The 20,558-nt window shown below is 38.8% G+C and overlaps 1 protein-coding gene across 1 annotated transcript in view; it reads right to left on the reverse strand.

Moving 5' to 3' along the window:
* Positions 1-20,237, reverse strand: part of LOC134739320 (sulfotransferase 1B1) — a 28,357-nt gene extending 8,120 nt beyond the window's left edge. The window contains exons 1-3 of the mRNA XM_063663144.1: positions 20,090-20,237; positions 19,690-19,818; positions 14,718-14,815 (exon numbers count right to left, since the gene is read on the reverse strand). Of these exons, the coding sequence (XP_063519214.1) occupies positions 14,718-14,815; positions 19,690-19,818; positions 20,090-20,237 (375 nt within the window). The remainder of the gene's footprint in view (positions 1-14,717; positions 14,816-19,689; positions 19,819-20,089) is intronic.
* Positions 20,238-20,558: the final 321 nt, after the last annotated feature.

Genomic DNA, 20,558 nt, shown 5'->3' on the forward strand with positions numbered 1-20,558 from the left:
AGCATACTGGATAAAGAGCTGAGTAATGCCAATGTGGTGAGTTCCTCCTAAGTGTCCTTTTTATCTCCTATGCCCTCTTGGATTGGGCAGCAAAAAAGACTGTTACCTGGAACCATTTACAGGCATACACGAAACAAAAAAAATATCTAGAAAAACCTACTCTTCCTGGTCAAAGGATTAGGAAAGAGGAAGCCCAACAGACACATAGTGGAGAATTCCAAACTCTGCTCCACACCCGGTTCTCTGTAGGTGAACTAACTCACTGCCAGTAATGGCAATGAAGTACTGGGCCATTCAAACTCCTGCGATATAAATGGGGCTTCATGGGCAGTCCCACCCATTCACAGTGATGACATCAGAGAAGCCCTGTTTCTCCCAGGCCCCAAGGCTTCTCTCCAGTTTTCAAAAAGTCAGCTAACAAGAGCAGGAAGTCCAGGAAAGTACCTTATACCCCTTTTATGTGGCATCAGCAGGGATGGTACAGTATGTCCAGCAGCCCCAGAAATCAAGCAAGAAAAACAAAACAGGTGAATCAAATGTTAAATTATCTGACAAAGATTTAAAGTAGCTATCATAAAACAGCGTCAACATTCCATTAAAAGTTGTCTTGGAGGGTGGACCAATCATCCCCCACACCTCAAAAGGAATATCAAATTTGCCAACTACCTACACAGAGAAAGTACCTTCATAAGAACCAAAAATCAGGTGAACACTCACAGTACCTAGTTTTAACTTCATATCACTAAAACAGCCACTGAAGATGATAGGAAAGACCGTCTTAGAATTGCTATTTCCACGCCTCCCCCATCCCTTGGTAGCAGCTGTGTGGCATGGTGAGAACCTGTGCACTTGGGAGAGGGAGAGCACAGCAATTATGAGACATTGCATTGAACTCAGTGCTGCCCTGTCACAGTGGAAAGCAAAACTAGACTGAACTCAGCTGACAGCCTTCCATGAAGGAAGCATATAGACCAGTCCTATCTAGAGGGGAATCACACATCCCAGTGGTAGAAATATGAGTTCCAGCAAGCCTCACCACCATAGGCTAAAGTGCTCTGCACCTGTAAATAAACTTGAAAGACAGTCTAGACCACATGCTTCTAGACATGTTCTAGTGCTGAGATGGCCTCAGAGCCAGTGGACTTGGAGGTTACAAGACACACTGAGACATACAAGACTAAGGGACTGCTTGTGCCACCCTTCCCCAAACTCCAGGCTGCACAGTTGGTGGATTCAAAAGAGATCCCTACTTTCCACTTGAGCAGAGGAGAGGGAAGAGCAAAGAGGACTTCGTCTTACATCTTGGATACCAGCTCAGCCACAGTGGGATAAGGTACCAGTATGAGTTATGAGGCTCCTATTCACACAAATATATATACATATGGTATACCCACAAAAGTTAAAAATTGAAAAAAAATGTAAAACAAATGAAAAAATAGAAAATAAATTTGAGTTATATTTGTAAAGTTAAATATATGGAAATTATAGATCTGCAATGTATAATAACTGAAATAAATAAATAAATCACTAGATGGACCGAATAGTGTAATGGCAATGTTAGAGGACAGAATCAGCGAATATAAAGGTATATCAATAGAATTTACTCAATGTTAACAACACAGAGAAAATAGAATAAAGACAATAAAGAGAACCTTAGGAACCTGTGGGACAATAACAAAAGGCCTAACATTTGTATATTTAGAGTTACGCAATGATAGGTGGACGAGTAAGGAACTGAAACAGTATTTGGAGAATTGGTGACCCAAAACTTCCCATAAATGTTGAAATAAATAAATCAATATATCTAAGAAGTTGTGTGAACTCAAAAAAGGGAAAAAAAAAACTATGTCAAGAAACATCATAAAAATACTTCTAAAATTTAAAGATGAATAAAACTCTTAGAAAAAAAGCCAGATATACAGCACATTGCATAATAAAGATCACCAATTCAAATGACAAGTTTCTCATCTAAAACCATGAAGGCCAAAGGGAAATAGCACAGTAGTTTTTCAAGTGCAGAAAGTAATATATTGTCAATTCCAAATCCTGTATCCAGTAAAACTGTTCTCAGTCAAGAAGGGGAAAAAGACATTCTCAGAAAAAGGAAAACTAAGAGAATCAATTGCTAGCAGACCTGTCTTATGAAATAGCTAAGGGAAGTTCTCCAAACAGAAAGAAAATGACAGTAGAAAGATGAAAACTTTAGAAAGGAAAAAGAAAAAGAGAATGGGTAAAAATAGAAGTAAACATAATAGCTAATCACTCACCCAATGCATTTCTTAAGTCATATTTTACAATTGAGGCAAAAGTTACATTATCTGATGTGGTGTTCAGTTTATGTACAGGATCACTTGGGACCATTGTGTTGAAAATACGGAGATAGTAAAGGGGCCTAAATGGAAGTAAGGTACTTACACTTCACTTAAAGTGAGAAAATGTTGACACCATTAGACTGTGATGAGTTATGTGTATTTATGGCAATAGCTAAAGCAGTCACTAAGAAAACTATACAAAAATATATTCAAAAATATTATAAATAAACAAAAATGAACTCCAAAATGTTTAGGTACAACAAAGGAAAGGAAGAAAAAGAAAAGAAATGAGATACAAAAAGAATAAACAAATAACGTGGTACATATAAGTCCTAAAATGCCAATAATGTCTTTATTTATTTATTTATTATTTTTAACTTTTAGGTCCAGTGGGTGCATGTACAGATTTGTTGCATATTTGTCTGTCACTGGGGTTTTGTGTACAAATGATTTCGTCACCCAGGTAGTGAGCATATTACCTGATAGGCAGTTTTTTGAATTGTACCCTCCTACCACCCTTCATGCTCAATTATACCCTGGTGTCTATTGCTCCCATCTTTGTGTCCACGTATACTCAAGGTTTACCTTCCATGCGTAAGTGAGAATATATGGTATTTGATTTTCTGCTCCTAAATTAATTTGCTTAGAATAATGGCCTCCAGCTGCATCCATGTTGCTGCAGAAAACATGATTTCCTTTTCCTTATGGCTGTGTAGTATTCCGTGGTATATACACACCACATTTTCTTTATGTGCTCCACCATTAATGGGGATTGTATTAATAAGTTTTCACTCTGCTATAAAGAACTGTGTGAGACTAGATAATTTATAAAGGAAAGAGATTTAATTGACTCACAGTTCTGCATTGCTGGAGAAGCCTCAGGAAACTTACAATCATGGCAGAAGCAAAAGAGAAGCAGGCACCTTCTTCACAGGGTGACAGGATGGAGTCAGTCCAAGCAGGGGAAACACCAGACACTTATAAAACCATCAGGTCTTCTGAGAACTCACTCACTATCGTGAGAACATCATGAGGGAAACTGCCCTCATGATCCAATTACCTGCACCTGTTCCCTCCCATGACACATGGGGATTATTACAATTCAAGATGAGATTTGGGTGGGAACACAGAGCCAAACCATATCATTCTGCCCTGGTGCCTCCCATATCTCATGTCCTCACATTTCAAAACACAATTATGTGCTTCCAACAGTCCCCCAAAGTCTTAAATTAATCCAGCATTAACCCAAAAGTCCAAGTCCAAAGTCTTATCTGAAATAAGGCAAGTCCCTTCTGCCTATGAGCATATAAAATTGAAAGTCAGTTATTACTTACTAGATACAATGCGGGTACAGGCATTGGGTATAGACACCCATTCCAAATGGGAAAAAAATGGTTGAAACAAAAGGGGCTAGAGGATCCATTCAAGACAAATCCAATGGGGCAGTCATTAAACCTTAAAGTTCCAAAATGATCTCCTTTGACTCCATGTCTCACATCCAGATTAGGCTGATGTAAGAGGTAGGCTCCCATGACCTTGGTCAGCTCCACCCCTATGGCTTTGCAAGGTACAGCCCCTCTCCTGGCTGCTTTCACAGATGGTGTTGAATATGTACAGCTTTTCCAAGTGCACAGTGCAACTCTCAGTGGATCCACTATTCTAGGGTCTGGGGGATGGTTGCCCTCTTCTCACAGCTCCACTAGGTGATGCCCCAGTAGGGACTCTGTGTGGGGGGCTGCACTCCCACATTTCCCTTCTGCACTGCCCTACCAGAGGTTCTCCATGAGAGCTCCACCCATGAAGCACACCTCTGCCTGGACATCCAGGTGTTTCCACATATGGTTTGAAATCTAGGCAGAGGTTCCCAAACCTCAATTCTTGACTTCAGTGCACCCGCAAGCTCAACACCATGTGGAAGCCGCCAAAGCTTGGGGCTTGCACCCTCAGAATCCACATGGCCCAAGCTGTACATTGGCCCCTTTTAGCCACAGTTGGAAGGTCTGGAACACAGGTCACCAAGTCCCTAGGCTGCACATAGCAGGAGGGCCCTGGGTCTAGCCTGTGAAAACATTTTTTCTTCCTAGGCCTCTGGGCCTGTGATGGGAGGGGCTACTGCAAAGGTCTCTGACATGCCTTGGAGACCTTTACCACATTGTCCAGGTGATTAGCATTTGGCTTCTTGTTACTTATGCAAATTTCTGCAGTCAACTGGCTTGAATTTCTCCCCAGAAAATAGGTTTTTCTTTTCTACTGCATCATCAGGCTGCAAATTTTTCAAACTTTTATGCTCTGCTTTCTGTTGAATGCTTTGCCACTTAGAAATTTCAAAGTTCCACTGATCTCTAGGGCAGAGGCAAAATGCTGCCAGTCTCTTTGATAAAGCATAGCAAGAGTGACCTTTACTCCAGTTCCCAACAAGTTCCTCTTCTCCATCTAAGACCACCTCAGCCTGGACTTCATTGTACATATCACTATCAGCATTTTGGTCAAAACCATTCACTAATTTTCTAGGAAGTTCCAAACTTTTCCACATCTTCCAGTGTTCTGAGCCCTCCAAGTCTCTAGGAAGTTCCAAACTTTCCCACATTTTCCTGTCATCTTCTGAGTCCTTCAAACTGTTCCAACCTCAGCCTATTACCCAGTTCCAAAGTCACTTCCAGATTTTCTGGTATGTTTAATAGTAGTGGCCCACTACCTCAGTACCAATTTACTGTATTAGTTCATTCTCACACTGCTATAAAGAACTGCCTGAGAATGGATTATTTATAAAGGAAAGAAGTTTAGTTGACTCACAGTTTCCTATTGCTTGCGAGGCCCCAGGAAACTTACAATCATGGTGGAAGGCAAAGGAGAAGCAGGTATCTTCTTTATAGGGTGGCAGGACAGAGGGAGTTTTAGCAAGGGAAATGCCAGGCACTTATAAAACTATCAGATCTTGTGAGAACTCACTCACTATCATGATAACAGCACAGGGAAACCAACCCAATGATTCAATTACCTCCACCTGGTCCTGCCCTTGTCACATGAGGATTATTACAATTCAAGGTGAGATTTGGGTAGAGACACAGAACAAAACCATATTAGGCATCTAGGTTGATTCCTTTGCTATTGTGACTAGTGCTATGATGAACATACAAATACATGTGTCTTCTTGGTAGAACAATTTATATTCCTTCAGGTAACTACTCAGTAATGGGATTGCTGGGATTCATGGTAATTCTGTTTTAATTGCCTTATTTTTAAAAGTGCTGTTCATGTCTTTTGCCAGTTTTTAATTGGGTTGTTTTCTGCTCATTGATTTAAGTTCCTTATAATTCTGTATATTAGATCTTTGTCAGATTTATAGTTTGTAAATATTCTCTCGCATTTTCTATGCAGAAACTATTTAATTTAATTAGGTCCCTCTTCAACATTTTGGTTTTTGTTGCAATCGCCTTTAGAGACTTAATCATGAAACCTTTTTCAAAGCCTATATCGAGAATGATATTTTCTAAATTTTCTTCTGGGTTTTTATAGTTTTTGGTAATATATTCAAGCCTTTAATCAATCTTCAGTTAATTTTTTTGTATATGGTAATAAAGGCTCCAGTTTCAATTTTCTTCATACTACTAGTCATTTATCACAGCATCATTGATTGAATAGAGTTATTTCTTCATTGCTTATTATTGTCAACTTTGTTGAAGATCAGCAGGTTGTAGGTAGGTGTGCATCTTTATTTCTAGGCTCTCTAACATGTTCCATTGGTATATATGTCTGTTTTTGTACCAGTACCATGCTGTGTTGGTTACTGCAGCCTTGCAGTATAAAGTTGGATATTGTGATGCCACTGGCTTTGTTCTTTTTGCTTGTGGTTTCCTTAGCTATTTGGGTTCTTTTTTGTTCCATATGAATTTTAAAATAGCTTTTTTTCTAGTTATGTGAAGAATGTAATTAGTAATTTGATAGGAATAACATTGAATCTGTAAATTTCTTTGGGCAGTATGGTCATCTTAACAATATTGGTTCTTCCTGTACATGGGCATGAAATGTTCTTCCATTAATTTTTGTCATTTCTACTTTGTTTTAGCCATGTTTTGTAATTGTAGAGATCTTTTACCTCTTTGATTAGCTATATTCCTAGTATTTTATTTTTTTGTGACTATTGTGAATGAGATTACGTTTTGATTTGGCTCTCAGGTTGGACATTATTGGTGTATAGAAATGCTACTGATTTTTATACACTGATTTTGTATCCTGAAAGTTTGCTGAAGTTGCTTAATAGTTTTAGGAGCTTTTGGGCAGAAACTGTGGAGTTTTCTAGCTAAAGAATCATTGACTATGAAGAGAAATAATGTGACTTCCTCTCTTTCTATTTGCATGCCTTTTATTTCTTTCTTTTGTCTGATTGCTTTGGCTGGATCTTCCTGTACTATGTTGAGAAAGAGTGATGAAAGTGGGCATCCTTGTTTTGTTCCAGTGCTCATGGGGAATGCTTTTAACTTTTTCCTGTTCAGTGTGTTGGTTTGTCATAGACTGCTCTTATTATTTTGAGGTATGGTCCTTCAATACCTAGTTTACTGAAGGTTTTTAATATGAAAGGATGTTAAATTTTATCAAAAGCATTTTTTTTAATTTGTTGAAATGATTTTGTGGTTTTTGTTTTTAGTACTTTCTGTATGAATCATACCTATTAATTTGCATGTATTGAGCTAACTTTGCATTCTGGGAATAAAGCATACTTGATCATGATGGATTAGATTTTTGATTTACTCCTGGATTCAGTTCGCTAGTATTTTGTTGAGGATTTTAGCATCTATGTCGATGAGGAATATTGGCCTGAAGTTTTCTTTTTTGTTGTGCCTCTTCCAGGTTTTGGTATGAGAATGCTGATGTCCTCATAGAATGAGTTGTGAGGAGTCCTTCTTCCTTGACTTTTTGAAATAATTTTAGTAGGATTGGTATTCGTTCTTTTTTGTACATCTGATAGAATTCAGCTGTGAATCTGTCTGGCCCAAGGGTTTGATAGATTAGTAGGTTTGTTATTACTAATTCATTTTCAGGACTGGCTATTGTTCTGTTTATGATTTAAATTTATGGGGGTTTCAATCCTAGTGCTATGAGATCCTTGGGGTTTTGCTTCACCAGCCAGAAACCTCTGTGGCCAGTGGCGCCTTTGTCCAAGGTTTGCTCTGGCCCTCTGGGCTCGTTCCGATCACTCAGCCTTGCAGGCTGCACTTGGCTTATGCTACCACCCTGGATCTCATGCCTGCCGAGGGCGAGCCAGGTGTGGAGCAGCAATGGGTGTGTGAGCAAGCCTGTAGTCTGGCCACTGCGCAGAGCCTGGCCTGCCAGCTGCAGTGGGGTGGGCAGCTCCAGGCACCAGCATGGCCCCAGCCTCATGGCCTCAGCTTTCTGCCAGGCTGCAGCTGGACCAGGCACACCATAAACAACTTCCACAGCTGATACCGGGGAACACAGTGGCACCCAGAAGCTTGGAGACACCAGGAACCACAGAGCCCTAAAGAGGATGTCACAGCCCTGGCTCAGGGAGCTTCTAGGTCTGGGATCCTTGAAGGGCCACAGCTCTTCTCTCTTTCTCTCTTCTTTCTTGTCGCACACAAGGTGGCGAGCAAGGTGTGTGTTTGAGGCCTGTTTGTGTTATAGCTCTTTCAGTTCTGCCATGCGGCAGGTCTCAAGTTCTTGTCCTGCATCCAGGAAGACTGAGGTATACAAACAAATAGAGGGTGAGCAAGATGAAGAGGAGCTTTATTGAGCATGGTAGTCAGGGTTTCCGGATGAGTGTTCAGCCCTCAGCAAAGAGGATACCCTGGGGTGAGTAGCTTCTCTCTGTAGCTGGTCCTCCCATCCTCTCTTCTGGTCTGAGTCTAGGACGTTTTATGGGCCTCAGAGGGGAAGAAGAGCAGTCCCATTGGCCCATGGGCAACCATAGGTGGGCCCAGAAAAAGCACCACAAGTTCCCATTCCAGTCCACAGGACCAGCAGCCCAGCTCCTAGGCTTCAGGCCCTCCCCAGTTTGAAGGTGGGCTTCACCCGGGACCCACCCCGTTCTGCCCAGGAGCCTGTCTACCACCTGCCACACTTCATAGCACCAAGGCTGTTACTGCCAAGGGTTGCCTGCAGACCAGCTTTGACCTGCCCTCAGCAGTCCCTCGACTTTCCTCGTGTGTCTTGGGTGCCCAAAGTCCAGAGGGGACCGAGGTGGCAGGGGGCTGGTGTGTCAGAGCTGTCCCAAGTGTGCACACATCCAACAGGGCTATGACAGCACCCGGGCTTGGTGTCAACCATGCTCCGAGACTGGAGTGTGTTCCGCGAGCGGGTAGTGGCCAGATAGTGGGAGCAGACACCTCTGAGCCTGTGGGAACAAGGTGGGGGCCTTCCTTGGCCTCCTAGATTGCAGAAATGCTGGGATCAACAGCTGCGCATGGGTGGCTGCAGATGCTCCCAGGAAGGCAGTGCTCCTGCCTGCTTGCTCCTGGCCCCCAAAAGCACAGGGAGCCCTGGGTCCACAGACATTACTTGGGCTGCTGCAGCTGTGCCCAGGAGGGTGGGGGTCCTGCCTGCTCTCTGCTCCCGCTGGCTTCGTGGAGCAGGGCACCACCCTGGGCCCAGCTCTGCCTTGGAACCCCTCTATGCCCTTCCCTCCATGTCTAACCACGCTGCTCTCCCATCGGCGGATGACTTGGCGCGGCCTCATCGCGGCAGCAGGGTGATAACAGGGCAGCAGGGTCTCGGGGGAGTCCCGGGGTGGACTCTAGGGACTGACTGCCTCCTGTCTGTGTTTCCCCGCAGTGGAGGCGCAGCGGCCCTGGTCAACTTTGTACAAAGGAACCCGACACAGTGGAGGCTCTGGGCCTGGAAGTGGGTCCTGCCTGGCCATGCAAAGGTAAGGGTGGTGCAGTAGGCTGCCATGGGGTCATGGGGCACAGGGGTCCCACTGCCGCCTTTGCTATTCCTGTAGCCGCTCCTGCCACCACCACCCATGTCTCCCCACTGCAGCCGATGTGATGGCAGCAGCCACTCTGGACTCCCCGCCGCTGCCATCATTAGGAGGTTGTATTTTTCCAAAAATGTATCCCTTTCCTTCTAGGTGTTCTAGATAGCAGGCATAAAGGTGTTCCTAGAAGTCTCTGCAGGTTCCTTGTATTTTTGTGGTGTTGGTGGTTATTCTTGCTTGTGTTTATTTGAATCTTCTCTCTTTTATTCTTTGTGAATCTGGCTGGTGGTACATGTTATTTATTCTTTCAAAAAACAAACTTTTGTTTTTGTTGATTTTTTTGTCTGGATTTTCACATCTCAATTTCTATCAGTTCTGCTCTGATTTTGGTTATTTCTTTTCTTCTGCTACTTTTGGTATTGGTTTGCTCTTATTTTCCCGGTTCCTCTAGGTGCAATGTTAGGTTGTTAATGTGAGACCTTTCTAACTTCTTGGTGTAGGTATTTAGCACTATAAACTTTCTTAGTGCTGCTTTAGCTGTGTCTCAAAGATTCTGATATGTTGTGTCTTTGTATCTCTGTTTTCATTTGTTTCAAAGACTTTTTAAAAACTTTCTGCCTTAATTTCATTATTTACACTGTTTCAGGGGCAGGTCATTTAACTTCCGTGTAATTGTAGGGTTTTGATAGGGCTTTTTGGCATTAATTTATATTTCTATTATGCTGTGGCCCGAGAGTATGGTTGGTATGATTTTGGTTTTCTTGTATTTATTGAGAATTGCTTTATGGCTGAGTAAAGCATGTGGTCAATCATACAATATGTGCCATCTGCAGATGAGAAGAATGTATATTCTGTTGTTGAGTAGATGTCTGTTAGGTACATTTAGTCAAGTGTCGAGTTTAAGTCCTGAGTGTCTTGCCTTGATGATCTGACACTGTCAGTGTGGTGTTGAAGTTTTTCACTAATATTATGTGGTTATGTAAGTATATTTGTAGGTCTATAAGGACTTGTTTTATGAATTTAGATGCTCTAAAGTTGGGTGCATATGTATTTAGAATAGTTACATCTTCTTGTTGAATTGAACCTTTTATCATTGTATAATATTATTCTTTGTCCTTTTGATTGTTGGTTTAAAGTCTCTTTTGTCTGAAAAAAATAGCAACTCCTGCTTTGTTGTTGTTGTTGTTCTCTATTTGCTTGATATATATTTCTCCATCCCTTTACTTTGAGACTATGGGTGTTGTTGCATGTGAGATGAGTCTCTTGAAGTTGAAGACAGCAGAGTTGGGTCTTGCTTCTTTATCCAACTTGCCAGTCTGTACCTTTTAAGTAGCTCATTTAGCCCATTTGTATTCCAGATCAAAATTCATATGTGAAGATTTGATCCTGTAATTGTGCTGTTTGATGGTTATTATGTAGACTTGATTATGTAATTGATTTATAGTGTTAATGTTCTGTGTATTTAGGTATGTTTTTGTGGTAGCTGGCATGTCTTTTGATTCCATGTTTAGCACTCCCTTAAGGACCTCTAGGAAGGCAAGTCTGATGAGAATGAATTCCTTTAGTATTTCCTTTTCTGGAAAGGATTTTATTTGTTCATCACTTATGAAGCAGTTTGACTGGATATGACATTCTTGGTTGGAATTTCCTTTCTTTAGGAATACAGAATATGGGCCCTCAATCTCTTCTGACTTCTAAGATTTCTGCCGAATAGTCCACTGCTAGCCTGGTGAGGTTTCCTTTGTACATGACCTGCCGCTTTTGCTAGCTGTCTTTAAGATTTCTTATTTCACATGGACCTTGGCGATCCTCTTTCACTCTATATTTTGGAAATTGTTGTCTTATGTAATATCTTCTTGGGGTTCTCTTAATTTTCTGAATTTGCATGTTGACTTCTCCATCAAGGTTGAGAAAATTTTTATTGACAATATCCTCAGATATGTTTTCCAAGTTATATTGCCTCTCTCTATCTCTTTTAGAAATTCCAGTGAGTCACAGGTTTGGTGTCTATATAATCCCATATTTCTTGGAGGTTTTGTTCATTTTTTATATCCTTTTTAAAATTTTTGTCTGCCTGTGTTGATTCAAAGGAACAGATTTCCGTCTCTGATATTCTTTTCTTAGCTTGGTCTATTCTATTATTAATGTTTCCCATTGTATTATGAAATTCCTTTAGTGCATTTTTTATTTCCAGAAGTTCAGTTTTGTTCTTTCTCAACGAGTCTATGTTTTCTTTCAGCTCTTTATCAGTTTTACTGTTTTCCTTGGATTGGGTTTCAAACTTTTTCTATATTTCATTGAGTTTCCTTGACATCTAGGTTCTGAATTATATGTCTGTCATTTCAACAATTTCAATCTGGTTAAGAACCATTGCTGGCAAGCTAGTTAGGTCATTTGCAGGCAAAAAAGACACTCTGGCTTTTAGAGTTGCCAGAATTCTTGAGCTGTTTCTTTCTCATCTGTGACAGCTAATGTTTCTTTAATCTTTGAAATTCCTTTTCTTTGGATGGTGCTTTTTGCTTTTACATTCTTTGTTGCCCTTGAGGTTTTGACTGTAGTGGAAATTTGGGTTTATTAGATTGTTTTCCTTTTTGGATGCTTTTAGGGGACCAAGGCTTAATTCAGCACTCCAGGGCTATGTGCTCTGTCTCTAGGGGGCTAGAACGAGAACCTTTGCTTTGTTCTCTGGCCCCTTGAGGTCAAGCACCTGCTCTACCAGAGGTGCTGATGTGTTCCCAGTTTACTGGCAACAATATTCCAGTCAGAGATGCTGGCAAAAGTGCTTCAGTGGAGCATTGGAGATGACATGAGAGAGTGTAATCCAACAGGGAAGCAGGGAGCCAGAGGCACTTATGTAGTGATGGAGCAGTCACTGGCAAACACTTGATCACAGGGTAGCAGGGGTAGACTGCAGGTTACTGTGCACTGGTGGGAGAAGACTGAAAGTGAATCTGCACCAGTAGGGATCCATATGCAAAAGCAAAAAACTGGGTGAAAAACTGGAAGTTAGGGGCTGCTGGCTGAAGAACTATGACAGCGGCTGCTGGCAAGTGCTTCGGCAGGGCAGCTGAGGCTGTGCACTAAGCGAGTGTGGCTATGCAGGGGCCCTAGTAGAACCCAGCACAGAGAGGAGTGGTCAGATCAGGCTGGCCCCGGCCCATGTGCAAGACAGGCCTGCTTTCTCCAGACCTGGGAGCTAACAAAAGCTAAAGTCACCTAAAGAAATATGGAGAGCCTTGGGGGATGGGCACCTATGGCCATGTTCCACTGCAGCTATTCCTGCGCCAAACCCCTGGACTCCACACAGAGTAGAGTACTGTCTCTGCCAATTCTCTGGGAAGTTCTCCCTGCCAACTAAAATGTCTCTCTCTGGGCGTCATGGAGTCTCCTGCAGCTAGGATCCTGGAGGTCCATGGTAAGAGTGGGCTGTTCCATGTCTGTTTCACTCACTCCTTCTCTAGGAGCTGTGCAGGACCAGGAATGAGTCATGGTGCTCAGCAAACCTATGCGGGATTCTTAGCTTCCTCCCCTTTTAGCTCCAGGGTCTGCATTCTCCCTCTATTCACTCTTAATGCCTTTTATCCAAAGATCTTTTTGGAGTATGCCAGTCTGCTTGATATTCTGGTCTTTTTCAGTGGGAGAAGCTCTTCCAGAATTCGCCTAGTCAACCTTTTTGGCTCTATCCCATAACTACTTTAAATGTATATAATATACACACATGAATCTAAAGACAAAAACTGGCAGAGTGTATCAAAACAGAATTTAGCTGTATGTTGTTCAAAAGACACACTTCAAACAGAATGACAATGATACGTTGAGAGTAAAAGGGTAGCAAAAAAATATGTAATGCAAACATTAATCGGTAAAAACTAGGAGTGGCTATATCAATACAAGATAGACTTCAGTGGAAAAAAATTACAAGGGACATTATATAATGATAAAAGGACTAATCTGTTAAGAAGATAAAGTAATTCTGAATTCCAAACAGCAAACAGCAGAACTTCAAAATGCATGAAATGAAAACCAGTAAAGCTGAAGTAAGAATAGACAAATCAGTAGTTATAGTTGAGCATGTTTGCAATCCACTCTCAGGCAATTGATAGAACTGCTAGACAGAAAACAAGAAAGGATATAAAAGAACTGAACAACATTATTGGTCAAGAGGATGTAATAAAAATATAGAGAATACATCCACCTACAAAGAAGAATACACAACCTGCTCAAGAGTTCAGAAAACATTTAACAAGATAGAACAAGATGAACCAAAAGAAATTTAAAAGAATTGCAATTATGTAGAGTAAGATCTTTGACTAAAATGGAATAAAATTAGAAATCAATAACAGAACAAAAACATAAAAATCCTCAAACACTTAGAAATTTAATCATACACTTCAAAATCTTGCAGTAAATGAGGAAATTTCAGATAAAATAAAAAATGTGCATAGCATTGAGTGCAACTGAAAGCATGACAATTTTGCATTTGAGTGCAATTGAAAGCATGACAAATTTTGATATGTCATGCAATTGAAAGCATGACATATCAAAATTTGTGGGATGCAACTAAAGCTTTACTGAGGAAAAATATTTACAACACTAAATGCTTATTTTAGAAAATAGGAAAAAAACAAATCAATAATCTCAGTTCCTACTTAAAGAGATTAGAAAAAGGAGAGTAAAATAAACCCAAAGCAAGTAGATGGAGAGAAACAATAGAGAAAAAAAGCAGAAATCTATGATACTAAAAACAGATAAACAACAGAAATAATTTATAAAACAAAAAACTAGCTTTAACAATATGAATAAAATTAATATACTTAAGAGTGACAAAGAAAAGAAGGAGAAGGCACAAATAACTGAGATCAGGAACAAAACGGTATCAGAACAAATCCTGCAGCCATTAAAATTATAATATGAACAACTTTTCATTCGTAAAGTCAACAACTTAGAAAAGTTTCTCACACATCACAAATTGTCAAAAGTCAGATAAGAAAAAAACACATAATCTACATAGCACTGTAGCTATTAAAGAAATAGAATTTGAAATATAAAATTTCCCCAAAAGCAGATAGGCAGGAACAAATGTTACACCAAAGAATTATACCAAATCTTCAAATAAGGACTGACGTCCTTAAGTTCATTTTTTACAGAAGGCCTGAAGATCTGAGGAGAGTTGGGAAAAAAAGTAGCAATATTGTGCTGAGGTTTGGATTCTGTTGCTGCTCAAATTTGGAAAACTTGAGTATATAAACTCAGACTAAAACTTATTTTTAACTGAAATATTTCAATGTAGCTCAGTTTTCATGGTCACAAGTAAATGACTTTGGAAGATTTACGTACAATATGAGTGGGTATAATATAGATTGTTGCAAGTATATGGTTAAAGAAACAAAAAATATTTTAAAATATAAACTATGTGAGTGGGTAAAGGGATAGGGCCATACTAAAAAACTGACTTGGAGTCTGGAGTATACCTTGCAATTGTTTTCCCAGAAAGACTTAGGAAGAAGATCAGTTGGTAGATGTGTTTTCACAATCCGGGGTGATGGATTCTTCTCTAATTGTTCTATACCTGAGAAATTTAGTTAAGTATAGGGAAATATTAGAGTCTCCAGAAAGGCTACGTTTCCTTATTTTGCCAACCAGTTTTTCAAGACATTTTTGAGCATTATGTAATGCAAATAAATTCTGAACCAATCACAGGCATTTCACCACATTACTAGAGTCAGTATTGTGTAACATTCAAGGATACACATTCTGAGGTTAGCCACCCTGAGTTCAAATGCTGACTTTATCACTTAAGCATGTGAGACACTTTGAAAGTATCTCAGAATCTCTGTACTTCACTTTCTCCATCTCCAAAATGAGAGATAATAATACCTTCTTTAATATTTTGGAGTTTTATTGTACCTGTGCATTGCTATAAATGACTATTTAAATGTTTTCTTCATGCCAAAGAGATATCAATAACTAGTAAGTCTAAAACTGGCTATTGTGTTGTATCAGGTACTGTAGCATAGATGATGTTAACTTTGTATATAATATCAGCTGTTGTATCTATATTTTCATTATATCCTATGTGCCATATGTCTCTCCATATATGTATGGACAGTAAAAATGTGTAATCTTTAGATATTAGCTTAACTCTCTAAAGTCATACAACAAATATGTGGTAGAACTTGGTTTCAAATTAAGGTCTTAAGATAGATGATACATAAACTTCTTATGCATTCTTTTTTGTTCCACAGTATTACTTATATACAGTCTAAACTCTAGAATACCTGATAATCTTACATAATCTTGCCATCTCTGAATAGAAAGGCAAACCCACACAAAATTGCATCTGACTCACTCATTGAAAACGATACTTTGTTTTAAATGTTCACAGTAATTCACTGCATATGCTAAGAAGTCATTCAGCCTATTACATTTTTCTTTTAATGTTCTATAAAACACATTTTGACTTCATAGTTTCTTTACTTGTTTGTTTACTGTAGGTCCCCATGTCCCTTCCCCAACCTCACTCCTAAACTTACACTAAAATGGAGATTTCATAAGAACAGAGATGTAACTTGTTTTGTTCATAAACAAATGTCCATACAGAACAGTGACTAGCACATAGTTAATATGAAGAAGACTATTTAATGTCAGTAGACACAGGTTTGGCAGACAGGAAATTAAAAAATGTGAAAATCCAAGTTAAATTTGAATTATCAGATAAATACGTTGTTTTTAGCAAGAATATTTCCCTTACAACATTTGGAAAGTACTTATATACTTAATAGAATGGTTATTTATCTGAATTTGAAATTAATTAATTGTCCTGTATTTTATTTGCCAATATAAATGACTGTAAACATAAATTACTATACAACTCCACCAGGGATTTTACTATGCCTCTACTGATCTAGCAGCTACAGTCACTTTACCCAGCATATAAAAATGAGAAATTGTAATCTTCCACAACTCGTTATTACTTAATGCCCATTACATGAACTTATGTCTGTTTCTTTTAAGAAGTTTTTCTCACATCTGTTGTTCCTTGTTCCGCATTCAGCTTACCTGAAAGATTTCTCAATTTCCCCTATTTTGCAATCATTTTGCCAAGTGAGTCTTTTAATGAACCCTTTATATCCACAAGTATGAGTGTTAGCAATGTATAAAGACAACAAAATTATCCACATTCAGGCTCTAGAGTTTGTATGTTTATTTGTTTGTTTATTTGAGACGGAGTCTCGCTCTGTTGCCCAGACTGGAGTGCAGTGGCGCGATCTCAGCTCACTGCAAGCTCCGCCTCCCGGGTTCACCCCATTCTCCTGCCTCAGCCTCCCGAGTAGCTGAGACTACCGGCGCCCACCACCAAGCCCGGCTAATTTTTTGTATATTTTAGTAGAGTCGGGGTTTCACCGTGTTAGCCAGGACGGTCTTGATCTCCTGACCTCGTGATCCACCCGCCTCGGCCTCCCAAAGTGCTGGGATTACAGGCATGAGCCACTGCAACCAGCGTAGAGTAGATTTAAATGCTGCAGTTTACCTTCATGTACCTGATGAACTTCAGCCATTCACTGTCAGGCAATGCTGCATAGCCTCCCTCTCCATCCCCAATCCTGCCTTCCATCTGTTATCCCTGACTCCCATGTCTCTGATTACTTTGGTTCTGTCACTTTTTCATTTCATACTTTCTATGGTTCTGAAGTCTTGCCTCCCTCTTGAACTCATTTGGGTTCCTTGCCCCAGTATAATCCCTCAGTTCCAAGCTTTCCAAGGATAGGCATGTTTAAGAACATCAAGCCATAACATAGTCATGTTTAAGAACATCTTATCATAACCATTTGTTTTAAGAATCTTTGCAGTTTGCATTTTAAGTCCTTGAAAAATGTAAGATTAACAACTTTGTGAGAGTAACAGATTTGCTTTGTAATGCTAAGTAAAAAATGTTGAGTATTTATACTTGAATTTTGAGTTGAAATCTTGCTAAGTTTCTAATTTTCTTTTTAAAATTTGTTTAGAGACAGAGTCTTGCTCTGTCACCCAGGCTGGAGTACAGTGGTGGAATCATTGCTAAGTTTCTATGTAGTTTTGGAACATTTAAAATGGCTAAGATTTGCTGTATTTATGAGCTTAATTTATTGGACTATAAGTAGTTGGGAAGGTTTGTCTTGGTCAGATAATTTAAGTACTCAAGGAAATGAAATATATTAATATATAAATGCCACTTAAGTGCTTAAAGGAGCTTAATTAAATAAAACTTGGATTGAATATTAAACTCCTTTTGTTATATAAGTAAAATAATAATATTTATAAGCTGAACTTAATGGCTTAGGAAACAACTGGGAGTTTATATTTGTAACTTTGAAAAATTGAATATATTTTTTAAACAAAACAAAACAAAAATTGGCATTTGCTCTCTGAATTCTGGCAATGACATAGAAGGACTGACATCCTGCCAGTTGATCCGTCTCTGCCTATGGAAGTAACTAGTTCAGTCAGCCTGCTGAAGGGCACCTCCATTATAGAAGAGGATTTGGATATTTCTCTTCACATTGGCATATAGGTCTATCACCATCCTACTACTTATTTGTTTCCCAGGATTCCAGCAGCATTTGCGAGTCAAGCTTCACTTCTTGAATATCCCTCTCACTTACTTACAGAACACCATACTCTTGCATTCCCTCTTAGCTCATTTTTTTTCAGTTTCGTTTGCTAGCCTCTCTTTCTCTACCTAACTTCTGCATGTTGATGTTTCTCACAGCTCAGCGCTTCTCTTCTCATATTGCTCCAAAGGCTTTCCCTGGGCAATCATATTGATTCCAATGTCCAATTATGCTGACCATTGCCTAATGAATATATTTTTACAAGCTCCAAATACCGTCATTTTAATTCATTATAATTTTAACTGATTTCAATATCCAATGTCATCTCAAAGCTAACATTTCACAACTGAATTATTAATAACCCTACACCCAAAATGTGTTCCTCTCCAAGTACTTTTCCTTGCAAGCAAATGGTTCCATAGTCCACTTGCTTGATGAAAAATAAAACTCATTTTTCTTTCATTTTCTTCATATTTCTTTTACAGTCCATCAACAAGTCAAAAATATGTCTTATCTAGTATCCTCAATTCCACCTCTACCAAGCAACCTGTGGAATCTTTGTATTTAAAACAACAACAAAAAACAAAAACTCTATAATTTTTCTTTGCATAAAACCCTTCAATATCTTCCTCAATGTTCTTGGAATAAAATGAGAAAATATTATAAGAATTATAAGTCCTACATGATCTATCCTAGCCTAATTTCCAATTGTTTTGCATCCCACTTTTTCCTTCTTTCATAGATCATTTTAGTCCCCGGACTATATTAAGATCTTCCTGGAATATGCTTTCCAGGACTGTATCCTGGGATATTCTTTCCCCAAGTATGTACAACTTTTTAATCTCAATTTGGAGTAGATACCCCTTGTTAAATTAAGTTTAGACTAAAGCTGTCATCTTACACATTTTAAGTTTGGCTTAAAGGTTTCTCTATACATAGTGAATTGTAACCTATCTGGATGTGTAAACATATTACATTCTACTCTTGTGCTAATCACCAAGTTTTGGCCAATCAAAGGTGGCCAACTCTTCAGACTGTGTTCAAATAAACACTAAACTTTAACTAAGCCAGTTGTTTCTATATCTCAATTCTGTTTTCTGTATGTCACATTCCTTCCTTCCATAAACCATGTAGCTGTTCTGGAATCTCTGAGGCTATTTTGGCTCAAGAGGCTGCCTGATTTGTGAATTGTCCTTTGCTCAATTAAACTCATTTAATTTAATTTGTCTAAGTTTTTTTCCTTGATTACCTACTTAAAATAAGCTTTCCTATTGTTCACTTCCACAGAACCCTATTATTTGGCTATGTAAGACTACTAACATTGACATATTGTTATTTACTTTTTAACGTCACAATATTGCTGTAAGCTCCCTGTGATACAATATACAATTTCTAATCATTATATATCTGTACCATAGCACAGTGAATAATTCTTTACAAGCATTCCATAAATATTTTGTGGAAGAAAAATTAATAGTATTAGTGAATTCTATGTTTTAAGAAAAGTTACTTCTTATTTATTAATTACAACAATGTCCTAAATTAGGAACTTACTGATCTAATCAGACAAATTCTACCAAATAGAAGTCAATAAGACCAAAAAATATTGTTTATTTTATCAATCAAATTTGTAATTGTTTTGTACAGTAAGATCTTTCATCTTTGATATCATACCTGGATATACAACAGACAAAAATAAAGTTTCTTCATATTCTTCAGTTTTATATTGTTTGCCGGCTTCCATTTTATGTCACCAAATGTACTCCAGTTTCAGTGAAAGTCACACATACGATAATGCATATGCTGTCTAAATAATATTACAAAATAATAATTCCAAGTGGGTTAAATTTACCTGATGTTCTTAATCCAGGGAGAGTCATTTCCAACATTGGAACTTTTTCAGTAATAAAACCTCGCTTACATTTTTCAATATCTCCATCATTTAGAATCATGTCTATAATTTCACTAACCCAAGTAGTACCTGTGACAAAAGGCAACATTTTCAAAATAATTACCCAAATTGCACGGGAGAGGGAGAAGAATTTATTGGAAACACTACCATCTTAACACATTCTATTACAAACTTAATTCCCCTTTCTATGCCCCAAATGCCAATTTTAATATATTAAAATAGATGGCTGCACAAAATGTATATTAACTTTATTTAGAATGATAATGATTTTATGGACAAGTTGATTTCCAGGAAACAAAAATTGAGGTCGGACTTGAATTTGTCAGGCCACAGAACTCACCTGATTTAGGATAAGTGGCTATCACAATATCATCTGGTCTGCTATGGAATTGTTCAATTTTTTCCCAGTTGCTCACAAAAGCACAGGTCATGGGATAACCATGGACCAACTTCAGATCTTTTCGCAGAATATCTTTTGGGGAAAGCATTTTAATACCAGATTGTACAAATATATAATAGATTGACAGTCGTTCTGGAGAAATACAGAGAATAAAATTCAGAATCTGAGTAACTAATGTTGGTCTTAAGACACTGCAATTTTTCACGAAGTAAAATTGGCCTTTAACATTCTGGGCACATGGAGATCTAAGTACAAAGGGCATATTTTGTGGGCATTAGGTGCAGTAGATTGCAAGAGCAATAACTGGCTCTGTGACAAGCAGGACAAAGGTCTCTAGTGGAAGTTTTGGAAAGAAATGAAACTGCATAACTCTCTTTGAATTAAAAAGCATGTTTCACAGAAATATGGC

The sequence above is a fragment of the Pongo pygmaeus genome, chromosome 3 (genome assembly GCF_028885625.2).
Source record: "Pongo pygmaeus isolate AG05252 chromosome 3, NHGRI_mPonPyg2-v2.0_pri, whole genome shotgun sequence".
NCBI classification, from domain to species: domain Eukaryota; kingdom Metazoa; phylum Chordata; class Mammalia; order Primates; family Hominidae; genus Pongo; species Pongo pygmaeus.